This window comes from Orycteropus afer, unplaced genomic scaffold, assembly GCF_000298275.1.
Source record: "Orycteropus afer afer isolate SDZICR_OR568_19922 unplaced genomic scaffold, OryAfe1.0 scaffold00325, whole genome shotgun sequence".
Taxonomy (NCBI): Eukaryota; Metazoa; Chordata; class Mammalia; order Tubulidentata; family Orycteropodidae; genus Orycteropus; species Orycteropus afer.
In genome coordinates, this window is record NW_006921912.1 from 3,813,736 (window position 1) to 3,840,351 (window position 26,616).

The following is a 26,616-nucleotide window of genomic DNA, read 5'->3' on the forward strand; positions in this document are numbered from 1 at the left end:
TAAGAGAGAAGAGGTAGAGTAAGAGAATAATGAAAAAAAAAAAGAGGGAGGAATGCAAAAAGAAAAACAAATAATTATTATAAGAATTATTATAAGAAATTATAATTATAAGAAAGAAATAATGGGGACCAGGAATAAGGAAGAGAGAAAACTGAAAACTAGAACCTGGGAAGAGAAGAATAAAGAATAATAATAAAAAGGGTGAAAAGAATAATAACAATAATAATTTTAAAACAGACAAAAACAAACAAACTATAAAAGAAAAGGAAAAATAATCTGGGCAGGACAGCACACCCAGGCTCCATCAGAGCACATAGATTGGGATGGAATTCCTGCTGGACAAGAAGGTAGGTGGGAGTGGGGGATGTCTGCATCTCTCTTCACCAAGAGGTTGTGGGGTATAAGAGTTAAAAGGGGAATATCACACCTTCCCACTCATTCATGTCTGGAATGTCTTTGTGGTCCCTGGCAAGTGGAGTCTATTCTAAGGTCCCTGGAGTCAGAGAACATTGTTGGTTTAATTATCAATTATGGTTGAACTGCTTGTAAACATTCAAAATGACTGCACCCTCCATGCAGCCAGTATTCCACAGCTCAGCCCATTTACCTCTTTGCTACCTCCCCCCCCCCATTCACCAGCCACCAGTGCAGTCTTCCGTGTAACCCGTGGCTAGCAGAGCCAATCTCTATGTTGATTCTTAGGTCCCAACACCACTTGGCAACTTCCAAGCCATCTGTGCTATCAGAATCCTTGAGAGACTGCAGCTCCATATGTCTCCACTTTCAGTGCTTTCATGCACATTCTTCCACTAGTTGGATTCTAGTTCATTTCTGTGTCCTTCCTTTCAAAGTTCAGGGTTCCAAGGCTATCTTCTTTATCTGCATTAATTGATTCCTCTTTTCTTTGTTGAAGAGAATCTGAGTAGTTTGTCTGCCATCTTACTGAAACCTCCTAGGATATTGATCTTCATGCATTCCATTTCATTTTTCACAAATGCCAACTTCGTACATTATATATTCCAATTATCAATGGAAGTTTGCAGGTGTTTCTTCCTGTTTTGGGTTGTGCTTCATTATCAAATGGAAGTCCTGAAAGCTTTACTTCATCCATGTCATTAAGGTCAACTCTACTTTGAGGAGCCAGCTATTCCCCGGTCGTATTTTGAGTGCCTTCCAACCTGAGGGGCTCATTTTCAGACACTGTATCAGATAATGTTTCAGGGCTATTCATAATGTTTTCCAGTAATATATTAGACAGTGTTTCATTGCTATGCATAAAGTTTCACTGTCCAATTCTTTGAGAAGTGGATAGCCCCTCCCTTCTTCCAAGTCTGTCTTAGTTTGGAAGCTCTGTTGAAACCTGTCCATCATGGGTGACCCTGCTTGTATTTGAAATTTCAGTGGCACAGCCTCAAGCCTCACAACAACACAATAGACACCACAATCTGAAAAACTTTTAGTGACAAACATAATTTTAAAGTTCAAGTGGGAGAGGATCTATTATATTTATCCCTTATATTACTTCTTCTCTTGTTTTTTGTTTGTTCATGATAGTCCAAGTTTTCTTCTTTAATCACCTGTTTTTAGTTTTAAGAACTTCCCTTAGTCATTTGTTTAAAGTAGATTTGCTGCAGACAAGTTATTTTAGAATGCTGTCCTGTGACAATCTATTTTCTCTTCAATTATAATAGTTATTTTACAGGTTGTAGAACGTTAGGTTGACAGGTTTTATTTTTTCTTATATGAACTGAAAAATGTAGTTCTACTCTCTCCTGACCTCTATGGTTTCTGATGAGAAATCTGTTGTCATTCAAAATGTTACTCCTGAGGAAGGAAGAGTAAGAGAGTGACATGAGCAGGCATATACTCCTCATATCCTAAAACAAATGCAGAAGAAAACTTTCAAACCTTATGTAAAGTATAATCACAATTACTGAAAAAGTTAAAGAGTTGGGAGGCCAAGTGAATACTGAATTAAGAAACACATAATACAGAAAACAGATAAACAAAAGCTTGCTGCACAACCTCACCCCACCTGACTCATCTGCTCTGCACAGTTGTCTTGGGGCTGCTATGGTCACAACCCTTTAGGATAGATTCCAGATTTGGAGCAACACTCAGCACTCAAGATGGGTCATACCTTGGAGAGAATGGTTCAGTGATCACAGTAGAGATTGAAGTACCTATATAAGTCCCAGAAAAAAAAAAAATATATATATATACATATATAAATCAGTAATTGCAATGATATCTAAAGTACATGAACAGTCAGGTTTAGGACAGACACCCAAGATGATGGAGTTTAGGCTGAAACATTTGAGTGGTCAGACATGGGACACTGCAGTTTGCCATGTATAGCATATGCTGGAGTTCCAGGGAATCTCCAGAAAGAGAAAAAACTGAACACAATAGAGACCTGGATTTCTGAACACTCACATCCAAGACAGAAAGATTCAATAATCACAGTATACACTGAAACTCTCAAGCATCAGACCATGGACAGAACAACTTGGTGAATATAGTGACGTGAACTCACTCCTGACAGAAACTGGAGTTCACATGAATCCCAGGAGGAAGGAATGAAGTGAGCAGAGTACAGGTAGATGATTATTAACTCTTAGGACATGTGGTAAATTGACATCTGCCATACTCAAGGTGGAACTCTGAGCCTGGTTTAGTACAGCCAACACTCATGGAAAAGGAGTCTTGTGGTTCATCTGTGACACCTATAGCTCCTGGGTGGGTGAGGGAGATAATGTAAGAGTTGTATGACTATTCCTCACAGGGAGATCTATTAATTACTAATGGGGGTAATTTCTGGAGGCATATAGGGAGTCTGGACCTAAAGTAATACAGTCCTTGTCCCCAAAATATGATGAGGTGACAACCACAATAAATGATACAACACATACATTTTGATGCTATTGTGACATGCCCAGCACCTTCACTCAAGACACCTAAATGTGAAACAGTGATGAAAGGCAAAACCAAGCTGGGAGACCAACAGGCAAAGCATAAAAATAGATGCACCTAAATGAATCTGAAGTTTTATGCAGAGAAGTACAACATTCACTATGTAAAAATAATAACAATAATAAAAAGAAAGAAAAGCAAATGCTAGAGAAAGGTAAGAATTTGATACACAAAGTTACCACTGTAAAATAGCTTAACATCCCAAAACAACTGAGAATACCAAAGTATATTAAGAGGCAAGAATGGAGGACCTATTCAAAAGACAAAAATAAAGGTATAGAAACTGTCTCTGAGGAAGGAAAGATAATAGAAGCACACAACAAGGACTTTAAAGCAACAGCTTAAGCATACACAAAGAATTGAAGTGAAACTTGAGAAAACAATGAAAGGAAACCAATTCAGGAAGAAACGAAGAATTTAAAAAAGAGATAGAAAAAAATAGAAATAGTGGAGGAGAAAAATGTAAAATAACAAGAATGAAAAATTCTCTAGAAGAGCTCAATGCAATGCAAACAGAATCAGCCAGCAAGGTAGCAAGCTACTGTCTGCAGAGACTGATGAATCCAAGATCACCAGGTAAGATGGCAGGCTGTTGTTTCACAAGCTGTAAAGGCAACAATCCCAAGGTTGGCAGGCAATATGACAGGCCACTCATTCAAGTCCAAGAACTGGAGGTCTAATGATGATAAGCTAGATGGAGGATCCAGATTGAGCAAAAAGGCAGAGAGGTTTGCTAGGTTTCCATATACATTACAAGTAGGACATAGAACTGAAGAAACTCCATTTCAACTGAATAGCAGCTCGTAGCAGATCTCATTGTTGAGGTGATTACATTATATCAAGTCTCGTCATGAGGGATGACTATGTCATAATTACTACACCATTAAGAAACAGGTCCAGGCAAGTTGACTCAGAAATTTAACTATCACATTCCTTAATATAATAAACAGGCTTATAAAAAACCACAAGTACCATCATACTCAATGGAGAAACACAGAACTTTCTCATTAAGAATAAGAACACAAGGATGCCCATTCCCACTACTGCTATTCAACATCATTATGGAAGTTCTAACCATGGTCAGGTGGAATTGAAACTCCTGCAATTCTCTTCATTTTTCTTTCCTGCTTTATGGGATTCTAGGTTCTCAGGAAACTGATGACTCAAGACTTTGGCTGTATACCAACCTAAGGTATGTCAACATTTTACTTGATTAAGGAAAATCTTTTAATGTAGAAAAATAATTTGTAAAATGGAGAGATATTTATGTTTATATGAATAAATTATATGTAATGTGTATATAAAATTATATATAATATTAATATGCCTCAGGAGGGGCATCACTAAAATCAAAAGACTGAGAGTTATATCAACGGCACATAACAACAACAACAAATCTTGAAAGAAAGTGCCCAGATTTGTTTTCCTTTTAGTTTGTTTTTCTCTGTTTTAAAATTATTATTTTTTTCTTTTTCTTTCATCTTTATTATTATTATTTATTATTCTTCTCATCTCAGGTCCTAAATTTCAGCTTTTTTTCTCTTCTCTGTCCCTGGTTCCCATTTTTTTCTTTCTTGTGGTTTTCCCCATTCTTTGTTTTCATTTTGCAATTTTCCCATTTTTTTCTTCATTATTATACTACTCTACCTCTTTTCTCTTGTTGCCTCCTCCCAGATATATTCTACCCCCTTTTTCTATGCATATTTATTTTGACTTTTAAAAATATTTGTTTAATTTTTTTTCTCATTTATTGAGGTTTTTTTTTCTTTTTTCCCTCTTTTTTGTCATTGTTCTTGTGTGTTTACGTGGTGTGTTTTTGTCCACTTACTTTTACTTTTTGATGTTTTTTAAATTTTTTTTTTTTGTCTAATTGAGTGGGAGAAAGCAACTAAGGCCATGCAATGCAACAGCATCTACACCTCCTGCAGCTCTGCTTATGGAGTGAGAGCTATGACTTCCTTCTTCATCAACTGGCCAACAAAAAAAGACCACCAAGAACAGCCTTACTCATACTTAACTGCCTTCATAAACAGTTAACAAGATCTGTGCAGCCACTCTCATTCTCTATCACAACCACCAGGAGACAGGTGGTAAGGTGGTGAGTGCATAAGTGCTGCTAACTAGTGAATAGAGGAACACCATACCCTGCTTACTCAGATACATCCAGGAAAAAAAAATATTGGGCAAATCTCTGCAATATACAAACATCAATTAAATATAAATACAACAATGTTGGAGACAACAGATAATCACGGTCCACAAAAAGAAGCAAGATAAAGCAGCAGAAGGAAGGGAGCAGGATACAGACCCAGAACACATCCCTGAGTAAGAAGTAGCATTACAACTCTGTGATAAAGAATTCAACAGAATTATATTTGGGTACATTAAATGGATTGAGAGACAGATCAAGGAAATAATTGACAAGATTAAAGAAAACACAAACAAAATCTTAGAACAATTTTGGAAAAATATGCAAGAAGAAAATTACAAAATAAATGGAAAATTAGAAATGATACAAAATCTACACATAGACATCCAGACGATTAATACCAAATTTTCAGAAATAGATAATACATTGAAAGGGCAAAAGAGTAGAATCAAATCCATGAAAGACAGAGCTAATGAGATTGAAGACAAATATTTGAATACTTCTTTGGAAAAGGATGAATCAGAAAAAAAGATAAAAACAAAATGAAGAAAGATTCATGTGGGATACCATCAAAAGGAATAACCTACAAGTAATTGGAATTCCAGAACAGGAAGAGAAAAAAAAAAAAGCCACCGAGAAAGATGTTCAAGACTTGTTGCAAGACACTTCCTTGATATGACAAAAAATGAGTATATATCCATTCAGGAAGTCCAATGAAAACAAAATAAGAGAGATCCCAAAAGAAAATCACCAAGATATATCTTCATTAAACTCCTCACAAGCAAACACAAAGAGAGAATACTGAAAGATGCACAGGAAAATATGAAATGTTTCCTACAAAGGACAACCAAAAAGAATAAACTCAGATTTATCAGCAGAAACCACACAGGTGAGAAGGCAATGGGATAGTATGTATAAAACTCTGAAAGGGAAATATTGCTAACCAAGAATTTTATATCCCGCAAAATAGTCCCTCATATATTATGGTGAAATAACGAGATTTCCAGATAAGCAGAACTAAAAGAACTTGATGAAACCAGACCAACCTTACAAGAGATACTAAAGGGAGTCCTTTGAAAAGAGAGCCAATAATAGCAAACAACCGACCACTAATAAACCATATGTCGTAACCCAGAACCCAACACAGCTATGGATGTATCCAAAGTAAAATAAGCTTGCAGGTTTGTAAACAGGGAACCAGAGACATCAATTGGCAAATGAGGACAACTACAAACCAAAAAGAGGGAAAATATTGTGCAGTTATAGAACTTCTAAATGGTAAGAAAGTAAAGAGAGTTGCAAAATAGAATGGACTGTTCTAAACTTGGGGAGAAAGTTATAAATTACAGGGTAACCTCAAAGAAAAATGATAAACCTTCACATCACAATAAAAAAGAGGACAAGCACAAATATTTAGCAAATACTAAAACAATAGCAACAAAGGAAATGATAACACAATGCATAAACATAATGAGCTCAGCACAGAAAATTATATGGAATTAAGAAAACAGGAACACCATAAAAAAAAGACAATAAAATGACAGCAACCAATTTATACTTGTAAATAATTACACTGAATGTCAATGGATTAAATGCACTACTCAAGATATGGAGAGTTGGAGACTGGATAAGAAAACATAAATCATCAATATGCTGTCTATAAGAGACTTACTTTAGAGACAAAGACAAAAGTGGACTAAAAATCAAAGGTTGGATAATCTATATCAAGCTAACAATAACCAAAAAAGATCAGGAGCGGCAATATTAATTTCTGATAAAATTGACTTTAAGACAAAAAACCACCATAAGAGACAAGGAAAGATATTATATAGTAATTAAAAGATCAATTGAACAAGAAGATATATCCATAATAAATATCTATAGACCCAATGAAAGAGTCCCGGAATACATGCATCAGACATTAACAAAATTGAAAAGACAAATGAATGACTCCACAGTCATTATAGGAAACTTTAATACAGCACTTTCAATGAAAGAACAATTGGAAAGAAACTCAACAAAGATGCAGAAGAGCTAAACAGCACAATCCACCAACTTGGCCTTATAAATACCTACAGAGTTCCCTAGAGCCAGGAAAGGGAGGGAGCAGGAGAGGATGGGGACATCCAGAGCAGCAGGATATCCAGGTAAAGGGGAGGGAGGAAAGGCTAGGCCCCAAGCTCCCTAGATCCAGGAAAGGGAGGGAGCAGCCAGTGACCACAAAGTGGAAGGTTCCAGGTAGGAATTAGGTAAGGGGAGGGCACAGAATTTTCCAAGAGCTAAGGGAAACAAACTTGTCTGTCAGTTTGTCATCCAGTGGGACTTGTACACTGCTGTGAGGCTTAAGGCTGTGCCACTGGTGTTTCAGATGCCAGTAGAGTTGCACATGGTGCACAGGTTTCAATGTAGCTTCCAGACTGAAACAGATTAGGAAGAAGGAATAGGGCATCCACTTATCAAAAATTAGCTAAGAATTAGCTCATGAATACCAGAGAAACACTGTCTAATACATTACTGGACAATTTTATGAAGAGCTCAGAAACATTGTCTGACATAGTGCAGAAAGACAAGACTCTTAGGTCAGAAGGCACTCAAAATAGGAGTAGGAAACAGCTGCTTCATCAGAGTAGAACTGACCTTAATGATATGGCTAAAGTAAGTCTTTCAGGACCTTCATGTACTGACATGGCACGACTCAAAATGAGGAGAAACAGCTGCAAACATCCATTAATAATAGGAACATGGAATGTATGAGTATGAATCTAGGAAAATTGGAAGTTGTCAAAAATGAAATGGAACCCATAAAGATTGGTATCTTAGGCATTAGTGAGCTGAAATGAATGGGTTTTGGGGCATTTTTAATCAGAAACCACATGATCTACTATGCTGGGAGGTACAAACTGAAGAGCAATGGCAAGGCATTCATCATCACGAAGGATGTTTCAAGATCTGTTCTGAAGTACAATGCTGTCAGTGATATGATTATATCCATATGCCTACTAGAAAGACCATTAATAAGACTATTATTCAAATTTATGCACCAGCCACCAAAGCCAAAGATGAGGAAAGTGAAGAATTTTATCAACTTCTGCACTCTGAAATTGACTGAACATGCAATCAAGATGTATTGCTTATCACCGGTGATTGGAATGCAAAAGTTGGAAACAAAGAAGAATCACTGGTAGGTGGAAAATTTGGCCTTGGTGACAGAAATAATGCTGGAGATTGCATAAAATAATTTTGCAAGACCAATGACTTATTCATTACAAATACCTTTTTTCAACAACATAAATGGTGGATATACACATTGACTTCACCAGATGGAGTACACAGGAATCAGATTGACTACATCTGTGGCAAGAGGAGATGGAAAATCTCAACATCTTCAGCCAAAACAAGGCCAGGAACTGATTGTGGAACAGACCATCAACTGCTCATATGCAAGTTCAACTTGAAGTTGAAGACAATTCAGACAAGTCCATGAGAGCCAAAATATGAAATTGAATATATCCCTCCTGATTTTAGAGACCATCTAAAGAATAGATTTGATCCATCGAATGCCAATGATGAAAAACAAGAAGAATCATGGAATGACATCAAGAGCATCATGCATGAAGAAAGCAAGAGATCATTCAAAAGATGAGAAAGAAAGAAAAGACCAAAATCGATGTTATGCCAAGAGATTTGGAAGACAGCTACCTGGCCAACTGACTGGTGGACATGCATATTTGTACCCATTCCAAAGAAAGATGATCCCCCAGAATGTGGAAATTATGGAATGATATCATTAATATTGCATGCAAGTAAAATAGGACTGAAGATAATTCAAAAATGGTTGCAGCAGTATATTGACAGAGAACTTCCAGAGATGCAAGCTGGATTCAGAAGAGGATGTGGAATGAAGGATATCATTGCTGATGTCAGATTGATCTTGGCTCAAAGCAAAGACTACCAGAAAGATGTTTACTTGTGTTTTATTGACCATGCAAAAACATTTGATTGTGTGGATCATAACAAATTATGGGTAACATTGAGAAGAAGGGGAATTCCAGAACACTAAATTGTACTCATGAGGAACCTGTACATAGGCCAAGAGGCTGTTGTTCGAACAGAAAAAGGGAACACTACATGGTTTAAAATAAAGAAGGGAGAGCATCAGGGTTGTAATTTTTCATCATACTTATTCAAACTGTACGCTGAGCAGATAATCCGAGAATCTGGATTATATGAAGAAGAAGGTGGCATTAGGATTGGAGGAAGAATCATTAACAACCTGTGATATGCTGACGACACAACTTTGCTTGTTGAAAGTGAGGATGACTTGAAGTACTTGCTGATGAAGCTTTAAGAATACAGTCTGCAGTATTGATTACATCTCAATATAAAGAAAACAAAAATCCTCACAATGGGTCCTGTAAACAACATTACAATACATGGAGAAAAAATTGAAATTGTCAAAGACTTCACATTCCTTGGTTCTAGAATCGATGCCAATGGATGCAGCAGTCAGGATATCAGAAGATGTATAGCACTGGGCAAATTGGCCGCAAAGGACCTCTTTCAAGTGTTGAGGAGCGAAGACATCTCCTTGAGGATGTCTATGTGTATTGCCTGACACAAGCCATATTTTCAATCGCCTCATATGCATGTGAGAGCTGGACAATGAATAAAGAAGACTGAAGAAGAATTGATGCTTTTGAGATGTGGTGCTGGTGAAGAATGTGGAAAGTACAATGAATGGCTAAAAGAAGTCATAGGTCTGTCTTGGAGGAAGTGCAGCCAGAATGCTCTTTGGAGGCGAGAATGGCCAGACTTCATCTCACATACTTTGGTCATGTTGTCAGAAGGGACCATTCCCTGGAGAAGGATGTCGTGTTTGGTAAAGTGGAGGGTTGAGGAAAGAGGGGAAGGACCTCAATGAGATGGATTGATGGGCTCAATGAGATGCAGTGGTGATGGGCTCAAGTATAGCAAGAATCATGGAGCTGGCTCAGGACCAGGTGGTGTTTCATTCTGCTGTACATATGGTCACTGTGAGTCAGAGACAACTTGATGGCACCCAACAACAACAACAGAGCACTTCACCCAACAGCAATACATGTTCTTTTCCAGTGCAGAACAATATATTGTCTTTATCCAGTTCTTCTCCAGGATAGGCTATATGTTAGACATAAAGAAAGCCTTAATAAATTGAGAAACATTGAAATACTGCAGAGAATCTTCTCAGATCACAATGCTATCAAATTATAAATCAACAATAGGAAGATCAACAGAAAAAGAGCAGACACATGGAAACTGAACAACAATTTAGAATGACTGGATAATAGAAGAAATAAAAAATGAAATTAACAAATTTCTTGAACCAAACAAGAATGAAAATGCAACATACCAAAATGTTTAGGACACAGAAAAAGCAGTGATCAGTTGCCGATTTATAGCAATAAATGCACACATAAAAAATGAAATAACAGCCCAAAATCAATACTTTAAACCAACATTTCCAACAATTAGGAAAAGAACAGCAAGAAAAGCTTACAGTCACCAGAGGAAAGGTAAAAATAAAGATTTGAGCAGAAATCAATGAAATAGAAAATAGAAAGACAATAGAAAAAATCAACTTGACTAGAAGTTGGCTTTTTTAAATGATTAATAAAATTTAAAAACCTCTGGCAAATTTAACAAAGGAAAAGTGGGAAAGAATACAAATAATATGAATAAGAAATGAAATGGGCAACATCAAAACAGAACCAACTGAAATAAAAAATAAAATATCAGAATACTATGAAGAACTGTACTCCAACAAATTTGAAAATCTGGAAGACATAGACAGATTTCTAGAAACACACTACTTACCTAAATTAATACAGACTGATGCGGAAAAGTTGAACAAATCCATAACAAAAGAAGAAAATGAACAGGTCATCAAAAAAGTTACCAACAAAAAAAGTCCTGGCCCAGACAGTTTCACCAGAGAATTTTACCACATATTAAGAGAAGAACTGACACTAATCCTACTCAAACTATTCCAAAATATAGAAAAGGATTGAATTCTCCCAGATTCATTTCATGAAGCAAGCATAACCTTGATGCCCAAACCAGGCAAAGATATCACTCAAAAGGAAAACCACAGAGCAATATTCCTCATGAATACAGATGCAAAAATCTTCAACAAAATCCTAGCCAATAAACTCCAACAACATTTCAAAAAAATAATTTGTTATGACCAATTGGGGTTCATACCAGGTGTGCTAGGATGGTTCAACATTTGAAAAACAAGCAACATCATCTGCCACATAAATAAAATAAAGGAAAACACTATATGACCATATCAATCAATGCAGAAAAAAAATTTGATAAAATCCAACATCCATTTCTGATTTAAAAAAAAATCATCAAAATAGGAATAGAAGGGACATTCCTCAACATAATAAAGGGCATATATGCAAAACTAACAGCCAACATTATCATCAATAGAGAGAGAATGAAACCATTCCCCTTGAGAATAGAAACCAGACAAAGATCCCCTCTATCACCACTTCTATTCAACATTGTGTTGGAAGTCCTAGCCAGGGCAATAAGGCAAGAAAGGGAAATCTAAGGCATTGGTGAGGAAGGATCCAAACTATCCTTATTTGCTGATGATATGATCCTTTACCTAGGAAACACAAGAGACTCAGTCAAAAAACTACTGGAACTAATTGAGTGATTTAGCATAGTGGCAGGATACAAGATCAATATACAAAAATCAGCTGGATTCCTATACACCAGCAAAGAGATTGTGGAAAAAGAAATAAGGAAATCAATAGCATTTATAACAGCTACCAATAAAATACAATACTTGGGAATAAATCTTACCAGGGACATAAAAGAGCTGTACAAAGAAAACTACAAAAGACTACTTCAAGAAACCATAAGAGATGTATATAAATGGAAGAGCATACCATGTGCATGTATAAGAATATTGAGCATTGTGAAAATGTCAGTTCTACCCAAAGCAATCTATACATTCAGTGAAATCCCAAACCAGATCCCATTAACACTTTCTAAGGATATGGAAAAATCCTATTAAAGAAGAGGAGCAAAGAAGTAAGTCTCACATTCCCACATCTCAAAACCTGTACAGCCACAGTAGACAAAACTGCCTGAAATTGGTACAATGACAGACACATAGACCAATACAATAGAATTGAGAATCCAGTAATAGATCCATTGACCTATGGACATCTGATCTTTGACAAAGGGCTGATATCCATTAAATGGGGAAGAAATTGTCTGTTTACTAAATGGTGCTGGCAAAACTGGATATCCATTTGTAGAAAAATGAAACAGTACCTCACACCATACACAAAAACTAACTCCAGATGGATCAAAGACTTAAATGTGAAACCTAAAACTATCAAGTTCTTCAAGGAAAAACTGGGGTAAATTTAGGGGCCCTAATGCATGACATGAATATACTATCAAGGATAATAAAAAAATGCACAAGCAGCAGAAGATAAACTAGATGAATGGGACCTTCTAAAAATTAAAATCTTATTTGCTTCCAAAGACTTCACCAAAAGAGAATCTACAAATTGGGAAAAAATATTTGGCAACAACATGTCTGAAAAGGGACCTGTCTCTAGAATTTATAGAAAACTCCAACACCTCAACAAGAAAAAGACAAATAATCCAATTAAAAAATGGCCAAAACATGAATAGATATTTCACCAAAGAAGATATTCAGACAGCCAACAAACATATGAAGAAATGCTCACGATCATTAGCCTTTAGAGGGATACAAATCAAAACAACAATGAGATAGCATCTTGCCCTAGCACTAGCAGTAAACAAGACAAAATAACACATGCTGGCAAGGATGCAGAGAGATTGGGACTCTTATCCACTGCTGATTGGACTGTAAAATGATACAACCACTGTGGAAAGCAGTATGGCAATTCCTTACAAAGTTGGAATTAGAAATGCCATTTGACCCAGCAACTCCATGACTAGGTATATATCCTAAAGAACTGAGAGCCAGAACAAGAACAGAAATATGGACACCCATGTTCATTGCAGTATTATTTACAATAGCAGAAAGATGGAAACAATCCAGGTGCCCATGAACTGAAGAATGGATAACCAACTTATGGTACATACTCACAATGGAAAACTATGCAACCCTAAAGAGTAACATAGAATCTTCAAGACGCCTCATCATGGGGATGAACTTGATGGACGTTATGCTGAGTGAAATAAGTCAAATAAGAAGGACAAATACTGCATTAGTCCCTTATTGCAAAAAGTCAAAAAAAGATTTATATATGGAAGGAAATTTTCTTTGTTGGTTACGAGACGTGAGCAGGAACTGGAGAGAACACGGTTAGATAGGTAGAGACAAGTATTGATTTGGGTGAAGGGAAGGTAAATGTACCAAATGTGAGTGATCAACAAGGTGGAATTGAGGAAGAGGAAGATGAAGACATGGAGAGGTGCATGGGAAGTACAGACAACAGATATAAACCCTTTTTCTATCAGTGAAGACAAGCACTGATAGATGGGTGGACAGGCTGGACTATTGGATATGGACTATGCAGGGGGGAGTGTGCTCATGACCATGTATAGAGTTGGCAGGCAATGCTTCTACAAGTGTATTTGTATGTTCTGTAAGAATTCCCAGGTATATATTAGAGTTTACAAGGGACAAGGTTGTAGTCACTTCTCAGTCACAGCTAGCACATGGAGCGAGTAGTTGGACCTGTGGGTTCAGAACCATAGTCACAGGGGACCTCAAGCTCAACTGGCATAACATACTACACAAAAACATTGTTCCATGTCCTACTTTGGTGAATAGAGACTGGGATCTTAAAAGCTTTCAAGTGGTCATTTAGATGCAATGATGGATCTCTCCTCATCCAGAAGCAAGAAGAATGAAGGAAACAAAAGACACATGGAAACAATTAGTCCAAGGGACTAATACACCATCCAATCCTCAGCCTACAGGACCATGAGACCAGAAGAATTATATGGTGTCTGGCTATCACTGTCAACCACTCAGAGTGGGATCTATGTAGGAGATCCTGAATAGAGTGGAAGAACAATGTGGAACACAACTGAAAATCATAAAAAAAAAAAAAAAAAAGCCAGGTTTGCTGGTCAGATAAAGCCTGGTGAAACCCCTGAGATTATGGTCCCTAGCTGCCTTTCAGGTCTGGAATTGAATCCACTCCTGTGGCTTTTAGCAAACAGAAGACAGGTATATGAGCTGGACATTTACATTAGGTAGATACACTCCTTGGAGAGATCAATCATGGGAAAATAGAAGGGTTGTGTATGCACAGGGAGATAGCTCATGGGGCAGAAGTGCATGGGAGGGAAGGACACAGGGAAGATGTAACTATGGGGAGGAAACGGGAGGGGAGCTGTTGCATTGTGGGAAATTGCTGTGACTGTCACGATACCAAATGTATGTGAGCTGTGCATGGAAAGTGAATTTGCTCTGTAAACTTTCACCCAAATCACAATAAAAATTAAAAAGAAAAAAAAAGCGAACATGATTATATTTAATGCTGCAATTTTCCCTCTATGAGGCTTGTAACAATTTGTGTTCACACCAGATAGGTATGTATGCACCCTTTTTACCCACTGTTATTTATTTATTTATTTGTCAATATACTAGATTCTCAGTGTAATCTTAACATCCATTTCTTTTATTTGTATTGCAGTAGACCATTCTTCCATATGTTCTCAGCCCATTTTTAAACATCTTTTTTTTTTATGTGTGTGAATTTTGTGCTATGTCTTTTGTTGATTATTACTGTTATTCTTGTAATTTTTCCTCAATTATTGAAGTCAATTTAGACATCGTATAATTTATATAAAGTAAGTTGTCATTAGGAACCATTAAGTCAATTCTGACTCATAGCTACATCTATACGTGCAAAGTAAAACAGCTCCGTAGTATTTTCCAAGCTCTGACCTTTCAGAAGCAGTTCCTCTGGCTTGTCTTCTGAGACACCTCTGTGTGAGTTTGAACCAACAAATTTTCAGCTAGTAGTTGAGAGTTTAGCTACGTGTGCCACCCAGAGACTTGAAAAATGCATATCCTTAGCAGGAGCACTGGTGATGCAATGGTAAGAGTTTGATTGCTGGCCAAAAAGTGGGTCATTTTAACACACAAGCAGCTTCACAGCAGCAAAGACTTGGCTATGTACTCCTGTAAAGATTACAAACTAGGAAAACCTGTGTGGCAATTCTGCTCTTTCCTATAGGGTCACTGTGGGTCAGATTACACTCAACTGCAAACCCTACCATCACCACAAGCTATACATGTATTACAACCATGACACAAAAAATTTCCATAACTCAAAAACTGCTCCATGATGGTTTACAGTCTATATATACACTCATACCTCCCTCCAGGATACTGCTGAACAACCTTTTATCAATATATTTGAATTCTTTGTAATTCCACATAAATAAAATGCATAGTTATATTTCTTAGGGTTCCCCAGAGAAAAATAATTAATATGGTTTCCCTCACTCTCTTTCCTTTAGTTATTGCATTTACTCTGCTTTCATTATATGTTGTTGTTGTTATGTGCCATTGAGTCAGACCCATAGCAACCCATCCTTGGGTTTCCAAAGCAGTATCACCACGGAAGTAGATTGCCCAACCTTCCTTCCGAGGAGTGGCTGGTGGGTTTGAACTGCCAGCCTTCTGGTTAGCAGTCAAATGCCTTAGCCACTAAGCTACCAGAGCTCTCAGCATGCATTCCTTATATAGGCATAGGTTTATGAGACACAGAGAGAGAGATATTTAAGAAATTGGCTCACACAATTGTGGAGACTTGCAAATCCAAATTCAGTAGGCCAGGCAAAGTGGATGCTCTGGCAGGACATCTATGTTACTGTTTGAGGCAGAATCATTCTTTTCTTGGAAACCTCAGTTGTTGTTCTTAAGGAATTCAACTGATGGATGAGACCCATTCTCAATATCAAGAGTAATCTCCTTGATTTAGAGTTATTTTAAATCAACTGATTGGAGATGTTAATTACATTAATAAAATACTTTCGCAGCAAACTCAAAACTATTGTTTTCCTAAACAACTTGATGTCATCATGTAGCCTAGTAGACACATAAAAGTGACCATCACACGAATTATCCATCATTTTCTATTGTGTAGAATATTTTTCCCAGGAGTGATAATTACCTGAATTTTGTTAATGGCTTTTTCCACATCTATGTAGATATTCATGGTTTTTCATTTTCTCCCTAGATATACTGACATTTAGTATTGTGTTACATGACTTACAGCATTACATTGCTGAAATGAAAGCACATTTTCCATTGTGCATTATCTGTTTATTCAGGTGTTGGGCTCTGCTTCTTGTTATTATCATTGTGGTTTTTATTCTTTTTAGCTGCCATTGAATTAGCTCCTGACTCATGGCCACCCCATACACAATGGAACTAAAGGCTGCTTGGTCTTGTGTCATCCCCATGGTTGGTTGCAGTCTGGACCATTGTGATCCATCCATTCCTCCATCCCATTACCATTGAGTGGACTCCAATACATAGCAATTCTATAGGACCTAGTGGAACTGTTCCATATGGCTTACAAGGCTATATAACCTTAACCACTTTAACCACTTTTTAACCACTTTTTTCTGATTCATAGAATTCCATAATCTAATTTTTTGAAGTAGACCTCCAGTCTTTTTTTTTTAGTCTGTTTAAGTGTGGAAGTTCCACCCAAACCTCTTCAACATCACAGCAATATGCACGGCTCCCCTAACAGGATAGTGGAGCTTGTACATGAGGTGCATTGGTTGGGAATCAAGCCTGGGACTCCTGCATGGATGATGAAAATCTTCATGGATTCTGTTCAGTAATAATTTATTTAGCATTTTTGCTTTGATATTCTTAAGTCTTATATTTCATTTGCTGTTTTTTTGCACTGCTTTTAACAGGGTTGTTGTTGTTGTTGTTTGCCGTCGAGTTGGCCCCGACTCATAGCGACCCCTCCTTGGGTTTCCGAGGCAGTATCACTACGGAAGTAGATTGCCCAACCTTCCTTCCGAGGAGTGGCTGGTGGGTTTGAACCGCCAGCCTTCTGGTGAGCAGTCAAGTGCCTTAGGCACTATGCTACCAGAGCTCCAAAGTTGTCAATATTATATTTCCTTAATAAAATAATTTAGACTTTTTTTCTTATATTTCTTCTCTGGAACTTTAAAAATACAAAACATTGGCATTATTTTGTCTTTGAAAGTTTGGTAGAATTGCCCTTTGGAACAATCTTGGCTTTTTCACTTTTCTGTAGGATATTTTCTTACTAAAATTAATCCTTAGTGAAAATTGATCTCTCTAATATTTTCATAAGGAACTCTGGTAAGGCAATAGTTAAGTGCTCAGTGTATAACCACAATGTCTGTGGTTCAAGCCTACAAGCCTGTCCATGTGAAAATTATGTGGGAGTCTGCTTCCCTAAAGATTTTAGCTTAGGAAACCCTATTGGGCCATTCTAATGTGGCCCTAGAGGTGTTATAGATTGGAATGTACTCAGCACACAACAATAGTATTTTCATCTCTGATGGGTTCAATTTTGCTAAATAGTAATTCCTGTTAATCAAATTTTAAGGTGTATTTGCATGAGCATTTCTAAAAAGTTTGACATGGTTTTCTGTAATTTCTGTGGTTTCAAAGGTTCATTTGTGCTTGTCATTTTTCTCTTTGCATAGTCAGGTAAATATATTTTGAATAAATTATCCATGCATTGTCTATTATGTTAATTTTTTTCAGGAAACCTGGGATTTTATTATTTCTACTGTTTATTTAGGAGCTCTGGTGGCATAGTGCCTAAGGCATTTGACTGCTAACCAGAAGGGTGGTGGTTGAAACTCACCAGCCACTCCTTGGAAGGAAGATATGTATTCTCTACTTTATTAATTTCTTACCTGTATTATTTCCTACCATTTTTTTTCTCTGTTTATTGATTCCTACCTAATTTTTAAGACATGGAAAGTTAATTCATTTTTATTCTTCCATTTGTTATTTACATATTATTTACACACAGTGAAATGGACAAATATCAAGTGTACAGATACCTCAGTTTATTAAACAAATGTACTGTATAACCCCCACTCCAAGTAAGATGTTAGACATTTCCATCACTAACAAAATTATCTCTTGGCCGTTGTCAGTCCCAGCCCCTTATGCTACTATTCTAATTTCTGTTATGATAAAATAATTTTGTCTGTTGACTTTAAATGGATTATTTTTGGATAGAATTTGCAATTTTAGGTAGTTTCTAGTAGTCCTGGTTCCACATACTCTCTTCTTTCAGTATACAAAAACGTAGTTGTTCCCCGAATGGTTATCTATTTTTCCCATCTTTTTTTTTTTTTTTTTTTTCTTTTAGAAGAAGTCATGCAGAAGAGGTTGTACATACTTATTCTCTTTTAGTTTGTTTTAAAATTTGGCTTTCTTTTATACTGCAGGATGTTATATTCCCTCTCTTGTTTTTCTTTCCCCTTCTCTGTCTAGTCACCAAGATACTTTTTTCTATTTTTAAAGTATCTTCTTTCCTAGAATGGCGGTGTCCATAAAATTACTTACTTAAATCCTGCATGCACTTTTCAGGTCCCTTTTTCATGTTCACGAGTTCTGGTGCTGCAGTGCTTAAAGTATTAGGCTGCTAACCAGTTTGATGGTTCTAACCTGCCAGTTGCTCTGAAGGAGAAAGATGACACAATTTGGTTCTCTAAAGATTTACAGCCTTGGAAAGCCTATGGAGGCAACTCTATAAGAACTTATGGAGTTGAGAACAGTTGGAATCCACTGAATGGCAGTGTTTGTTTTTTTTTCCTTTTCCTTTTTGAAAACAGATGAATCTTGGAGAAGAATAGGGGAAATGGAATAGGACAAAATAGCACACAGAAGAGATTTATTTAGGCCTATCACCTAAGATAGTGATACTGCCTTGGAAACCCAAGGAGGGGTCGCTATGAGTCGGGGCTGACTCGACGGCAAATAACAGTCACCTAAGAACATGTGCATAGTCTCAGAAGCTGAATTTTAAATGGGAAATCATCAGTTGTCTGTGAGTTTTGTTAGAAGAGTGAGGTTTCATTTAAGAAAATGAGTTGGTCTCACTTGTCCTATAATTCCACTATTAATAACTTTTTTATTCATTTTTGTGACATTTCTGTAATTTAGGAATTATATCCTTAAAAAGAAAGATACATGTCAGAAAAAAAAGCCCAAACAAAACTCATCAAAGGGGCCTAATATTATCCAAATATACATTTTTTTTAATTAAGTTGATAGCCAAGGTTTAAAATTATTATTTTCTGTTATAACTAAATTAGATCCACTTAACTTAATTGTCATGTAGTTAGTTTTGAAAGACAGAAAATAATGACTTTTAATTAACACCAATGAAAGGGAAAAAAAAATAAAATCTATCCCACTTTTTCTCTGAATAGGGAAGGACAGAGTACCATACAGAGTCACTTGAGAGGAATTTTTCAGAATAAACCCATCTAAGCCTCATCAGGGACCTAGTGAATCCTAATACCCTGGAGAGTTTTCTCAGGCTTACATGTGTGTATGTGTCAGTGTATGCAGGAGTGTATGTGCAAACAGACACCAGTAAAAGAATAACATCTGACAGCTTATAGAAGAAAAAGGATGTTAATTTCAGGAAATAGAAAGACAAGAAAAACAAAGAAGCCGATTATTACCATGACCTTTACTGGTTCTTACTACTAACCTGAGATGGTCCATACCTCATACTCATGACTTTGCTTAGAACATTTTTCACATCCTTATTCCTCAAGCTATAGATCAAAGGGTTCAGCATAGGGATCACTGTGGTATAGAATACAGAAGCCACCTTCTCCTGGGCCATGTTGCTGCTGGATGCTGGTTTTAAATACATGAATATTATGGATCCATAAAAGACCCCAACAGTTGTAAGATGAGAGCCACAGGTACCAAAGGCTTTGGATCGGCCCTGAGTTGAGGGTATTCGAAGGATGTTGGAGAGTATGAAGGCATAAGAGATGATGATGGGCATAGTTGTTGCTAATACATTGAATCCACCTACAAGTATCACCAGAAGTTCATTGATGTAAGTACTAGAACAGGAGAGCTTTAGGAGAGGAATTATGTCACAGAAGTAATGGTGGATGACATTGTTCCCACAGAAAGGTAGCTTAGTCATGAAGATAGTGTGAGCCATAGCTCCCAAAGTGGCAATGATGTAGACCCCAGTCACCAGCACACTGCAGACCTTTTGGGACATGGTGACATTGTAGAGCAGTGGACTGCATATGGCAACATATCTATCATATGCCATGGCAGTGAGCATGTAACACTCAGATATAGCAAAAACACAAAAGAAAAAAAGCTGAGTTATACATCCAGGGTAAGAAATAACATTTTTCTCCCATATAAAATTTCCCAGGAGTTTTGGAGTAACAACTGAGGAATAAAAGAGGTCTAAGGATGACAAATTACCAAGGAAAAAGTACATGGGAGATTGGAGCTTGGAACTGAAGGTGATGAGGAGGATCATCCCCACATTTCCCACTACAGTGACCCCATAAATTCCTTGAAACAGGAGGAAGAGAGGCAACTGAAGTTCTGGTTTGTCTGTCAGTCCTTCAAGGACAAACTCAGTTACTATGGAATCATTTTTCTTGGCCATTTCCTTCAGGACACAGGGCATGTGACACTAGGAGGAAGAAAAATAAAAGAAAGTATAAAAGATATTTCATCATGATTAGTAGAAATTGTAAGGAGCTCTGTTAGTGCAGTGCCTAAGCCATTTGACTGCTAACTAAAAGGTTGGAGGTTCAAACTCACAAGCTTCTCCATGGGAGAAAGATGAAGCAATCTCCTTTCATAAAAATTTACAGTGTTGGAAAGCCTATGGGGACAGTTCTACTGTATCCTATAGGGTGGCAATGAGTTGAAATCAACTTGACAGCATTGGATTGCAATCTTTACAGAAGGAGACCGCTGGGTCTCTTGCATGTGGAGTCTATGGGAGGTTTCAAACTATCATTGTTTTGTTTAACAATTGAGTGCTTAACCATTATGCCACAAAGGCTTTTTCAAAATATTCAAGTATAGTCAATAGTAAGATGGTAAATTGTATATGTCATGTCACGAGTTACTTTTAGCTAAAGACCTTAATAAAAGGTAAATAAACAAAGTTAAATATAAGGTTATGTTTAGAATTATAGAATAAGTTCTCAGTAGGACAAAGATGCCAGTAAATGGTATAACCCTCTGAAGATTTTGTGTCTGCAACAAAGAGGAATGTAGTTATTATGGACTGAAGTGGGACTACATCTTACAGTGCAGGTGGTCTTTGTAGTGAGAATTCAAAGTTTTATTAAGTCTTAAGAAAGTAATTTCAATTTTAGGGTTGGACCTTTTGTGTAATGTGTGTTTCTGTTGCACACAGAATACAGAGCATTCAGGGGCAATTGGTAAAGGAGTGGATAAGTTAATGTCAATTTTATTAGTCTTAAAAGCAAATGCAGTTGCCATGATGCTATTAATTAAGCAGCTTCCCAATTTACTCCCAGAAATGTTTTTTGTTCAGATTAGTTTGTACACACCATTATATTCACTTTTTCTTTTTAGAAATATTTTTGGAAGCTATTATGAGTAAGTCTTAGGAAAGAAAAGCAATATAATAGAAAAGAAGAAGACATAATTTCCTATTTCTCTCTCCACTGCTCACCTAACAGGCATCAGAAATCTCTTTAGTTCCAGTTTCATTTCTGTTGACTTAAGTAACAGCCACTTAGACTTGGGCCTAAAGAATTTTATTAGAATAGAAATTTGTTATTCTCTCTAAGTAACTACATTTAATCATAAGTAGTTTTGTAATGTATACTTAAAATTTGGGTACTTACTGGAATGCTGTCAGGAGTAGAAGAGATGTTGCTTCTTCTAAATTTAAATTTTCTCTCTTATAGTGTGAGATAAATTCACACGGTTTCATGGGAAATATTACCTGTACAGAACCTTGTGTATGATCTTGGTTAGAGTGAGATGTTAACACCTAAACTCAAAGATCAAACCACACCTACTGATAATGAAGAACAAATACAGTTTTTAATATGATGTCCTGCTACAGCTGCATCATTATTTCATTGTGTGACATTTGGAAAGCCACCTCACCTTTTCTCTTCTATGAAGTGATGGTGTTGTATCAAAGATCTCTAATATCTGCAGCAGTTCTAAGATTTTACCACTTTCTGATTCTACTTTGAGTAAGCAGTAAGATTCTCTTCCATCTGCAATTACTCAGGAGTCCTTTATAAGCAAGGGAATACTTTGATTTGTTGTTTGTAAGTCTTCTGACTCCAAGGAGATTCAGGAATACAGTATTCACCTAGGACCAAAAGTCTAGGCAAGACATTCAGATAAAATTCTACTAAGAAGAAATAATGCAATTACTGGGTTATATTTGTACCCAGAAGAAAAGTAGTCCCAGAATACTGGTATTTTCAATGTTCAGAATTAAAGTGTTTATTTTAATTCTTGGAAGGTAAAAACTTTATGCTGCAATGGAGAATGGCTTCCATTTTGGATGATTTAGGAACATCATAAAGGGATGGGGAGCATTTTGGTGACAGTGTTACTCCAAAAAGCAGAAGTCCCAACCTCTATCCCTGTGTGTGCTTTTAAAGAAGATTATAGTAGATCTTGTTGTAGATTTGTCTTCATACTTTAACTAAGATCAATTAAAGATTACGCTCTTGGAATGTTGAGTAAACATTCTTGCATTATTAATGATGATGTGAAAAGGAAGATTGACTTCCCTCCTAAATTATTCCTTAAGGATTATACAGTGTGATGTGTTTTCTAATCCCAGTTTATAAGCACCTGCTAGTTTCTCCAGAAACAAAAGTATACATTTGAAATATTGCTATAGCCTTTTAGAGTTACCTTAATACATTCATCCTTTGTCTTTTGGTCTCCAAGATATATTGGCTTTAACTTCAGTTCTAGATGATTTATTTTCTTGGAGAAATGTAGGTACTTCTTTCCCTTAAGAAGATTAGGTACTCTTTAAGAAACCTAAAAGACATCTATCAGTAATAAATCTTTTGCATATATATGTCCATCAGCTCTCCTTTTTAAATATCAAAATGGTCAAGGACACAAGGAATACTAGATGTATAAGAAAAAAATAAAATGGCATCTTCTCCCTATTTCTGAGGCCATTTTTGTTTGAAAAAGAATTAATTTTTATTAGCTGACTTAGTTTCTATGTGCATTAGTGGTTATCTTCTACAAAACAATTGCTGTACGAAGCCTTTAAACATTTAATTTTCATTATTGTTTTATATTACAGACAATTTGTTATGAAACAAAAATAAATAGATAGTATTCCCAGGTAAACAGTGTTTACTAGGTTATAAGAGAGTATTTAAACAATAAACAAGTAGTTTTTGTACAGTCCAAATTATTTATTTACTTAACCATTTTTTTCTACTTTCGATCATCTAATTTTTCTCATAAACCACAAAGCATATAGAATGTTATCACTGTATCAGAAACTATTAATATATTTTTAAAAAGAGAAATAGTGGCTTTTGCACTCTTTAAAATAATATTTATTTTTAAGTAATGCTTCTAGCAAACAGGGCCTAATATCCAGAGAATCATTTCAATGATTTCCTCAACCTACTTATACAAATGTTTTATCCTTGAACTCAGTAACACTCAAAATATGAGTTTCACATCAAATATCATCTCAGGACAACATTATCATTCACTCACAAAAGATATGTGTTCAATTCTTCTATGTGGAGGTCACAATGATAGAGCTCATTGTAAATTTTTTATATTAACACTTCCTTAGATTAAGGAACAAATTTTGAATGGATGGATCACTGGACACAGGTAAGAGGTTACAGATAAGGAGAGAGAGAGTCCTCAAGCAGGAAGTGGAAAGATATGGCCAATGGCTGGATACCGGTAATGGGGAAGGCCAGAAACTGAATGGAGGGGTTTGGAACAGCTAAAGGAGATAAACTTGTCTGTCAGTTTGTCATACTGAAGTGGTTTCATGTTGCTGTGAGGGTAGAGACTGTGCCACTGGTGTTTAAAATGCCAGCAGCATTGTCCATGGTATACAGGTTCCAGCAGAGCTTCTAGACTCAGAAGAAGGGAGAGGCCATCAACATCTCAAACAATTGGCCAGGTGAAATCTTATGAATATCAGTGAAACACTGTCTGATATATTACTGGACAACTTTATATATAGCCTTGAAACAATGTCTCATACAGTGTCAGAAGATGAACCCCTCAGGTTGGAAGTCACTCAAAATACCACTTGGTATTTGCTCCCTCAGCATAGTAGAATTGACCTTAATGATATGGATAAAGTAGAGCTTTTGGAACCTCTATTTGCTGGTGTGACATGACTCAAAATGAGAAGAAACAGCTGCAAATATCCATTAATAATGGGAAAATGGAATGTAGGAAGTATGAACCTAGGAGAATTGGAAGAGGTATGGCATGGCATTCATCATCACAAAGAATATTTCAAGATCTATCCTGAAATAGAATGTTGTCAGTGATAGGATAATATCCATAACTCTACAAGGATGACTAGTTAATACTACTATTATTCAAATTTATGCACCAACCACCAAAGCCAAAGATAAGGAAATTGAAGATTTTTACCAAATTCTGCAGTCTGAAATTGACCAAAAATGCAATTAAGATGTGTTAATTATCACTGGTAATTGGAAAACAAAAGCTGGAAAATACAAAGAATCACTGGTAGTTGGAAAATTTGGCCTTAGTAATAGAAATGACACTGGGGATCACATGAAAGAATTTTGCAAGACCAATGACTTATTCATTGTAAATACCTTTTTTCAGCAACACAAATGGTGGTTGTACATGTGGCCTTCACCACTTGGAGCACACAGGAATCAAATTGACTACATCTATGGCAAGAGGTTGTGGGAAATCTCAATATCTTTGGCCAAAACAAGGCCAGGAACTGATTGTGGAACAGACTATCAACTGCTCATATGCAAGTTCTACTTGAAGTTGAAGACAATTCAAACAAGTCTGTGGGAGTCAAAATATGATCTTGAATATATCTCTCCTGATTTTAAAGACGGTCTAAAGAATAGATTCGATGCATTGAACACCAGCGGAATTGTGGGATGACATCAAGAATATCATACATGAAGAAAGCAACAGGGCATTAAAAAGACAGGAAAGGAAGATAAGACCAACATGGATGTTAGAAGAGGCTCTGAAACTTGCCCTTGAGAGAAGAATATAGCTAACATAAATGGAAGAAATGACAAGATAAAAGATCTGAACAGATTTCAAAGAGCAGCTCAAGCAGACAAAGCCAATTACTATAATGAAATGTGCAAAAACCTGGAGTTAGAAAAACAAAATTGAAAATCAATTTTTCAAGCTGAAATTACTGAGGCAAAAATTTAACCCTCTAATTGTAATACTGAAAATTTCTGTGGGCAAAATATTGAAAAATATTGAACGACGCAGGAAACATCAAAAGAAGATGGAAGAAATACACAGAGTCACAGTACCAAAAAGAATTGGTCGATGTTCATCAATTTCAAGAGGTAATATATGATGAGGATCCAATGGTATTGAAGGGAGAAGTTGAGGCTGCACTGAAAGAAGTGGCAAAAAAAAAAAGAAAGAAAGAAACAAGGCTCCATGAATTGACAGAATATCCATTGAAATATTTCAATAAATAGATGCTGCAATGGAGGCACTCACTTGGGTATGCCAAGAGATTTGGAAGAAAGCTACCTGGCCAACTGACTGGAAGAGACATATATTTGTACCCATTCCAAACAAACATGATATGGAAATTATCAAACAATATAATTCAGATTGATGCAAGTAAAATCTTACTGAAGATAATTAAAAAATGGTTGCAGCACTATATTGACAGAGAACTTCCAGAAATGCCAGCTAGATTCAGAAGGGGACATGGAAAGAGGGATATTATTGCTGATGTCTGATGCATCTTGGCTCAAAGCAAAGAAAGATGTTTACTTGCATTTTATTGACTATGCTAAAGTATTCAATTGTGTGGACCATAACAAATTATGGATAACATTGAGAAGAATTGGAATTCCAGAACACTTAATTGTAATCATGACAAACCTATACATAGACAAGGAGGCTGTCGTTCAAACAGAACAGGGGACACTATATGGTTCAAAATCAGGAAGGGAATGTATCAGTTTAGTATCCTTTCACCATACTTATTAAGTCTGTACTTTGAGCAAATAATCCAAGAAGCTAGACTATATGAAGAAGAATATGGCAAGAAGATTAAAGGAAGAATCATTAACAACCTGTGATACACAGACAACACAACTTTGCTTACTGAAAATGAGGATGACTTGAAGTACTTACTGATGAAGACAAGAATACAGTCTGCAGTATGGATTACATCTCAATATAAAGAAACAAAAAT

General features: G+C 36.4%; 1 protein-coding gene across 1 annotated transcript; it reads right to left on the reverse strand.

The window, feature by feature from the left end:
* Positions 1–19,854: 19,854 nt before the first annotated feature.
* On the reverse strand, positions 19,855–20,817 carry LOC103206654 (olfactory receptor 151-like). Its single transcript, XM_007952150.2, has one exon. It carries the CDS (start codon positions 20,812–20,814, stop codon positions 19,855–19,857), a length of 960 nt encoding a protein of 319 aa, XP_007950341.1. The 5' UTR covers positions 20,815–20,817.
* Positions 20,818–26,616: the final 5,799 nt, after the last annotated feature.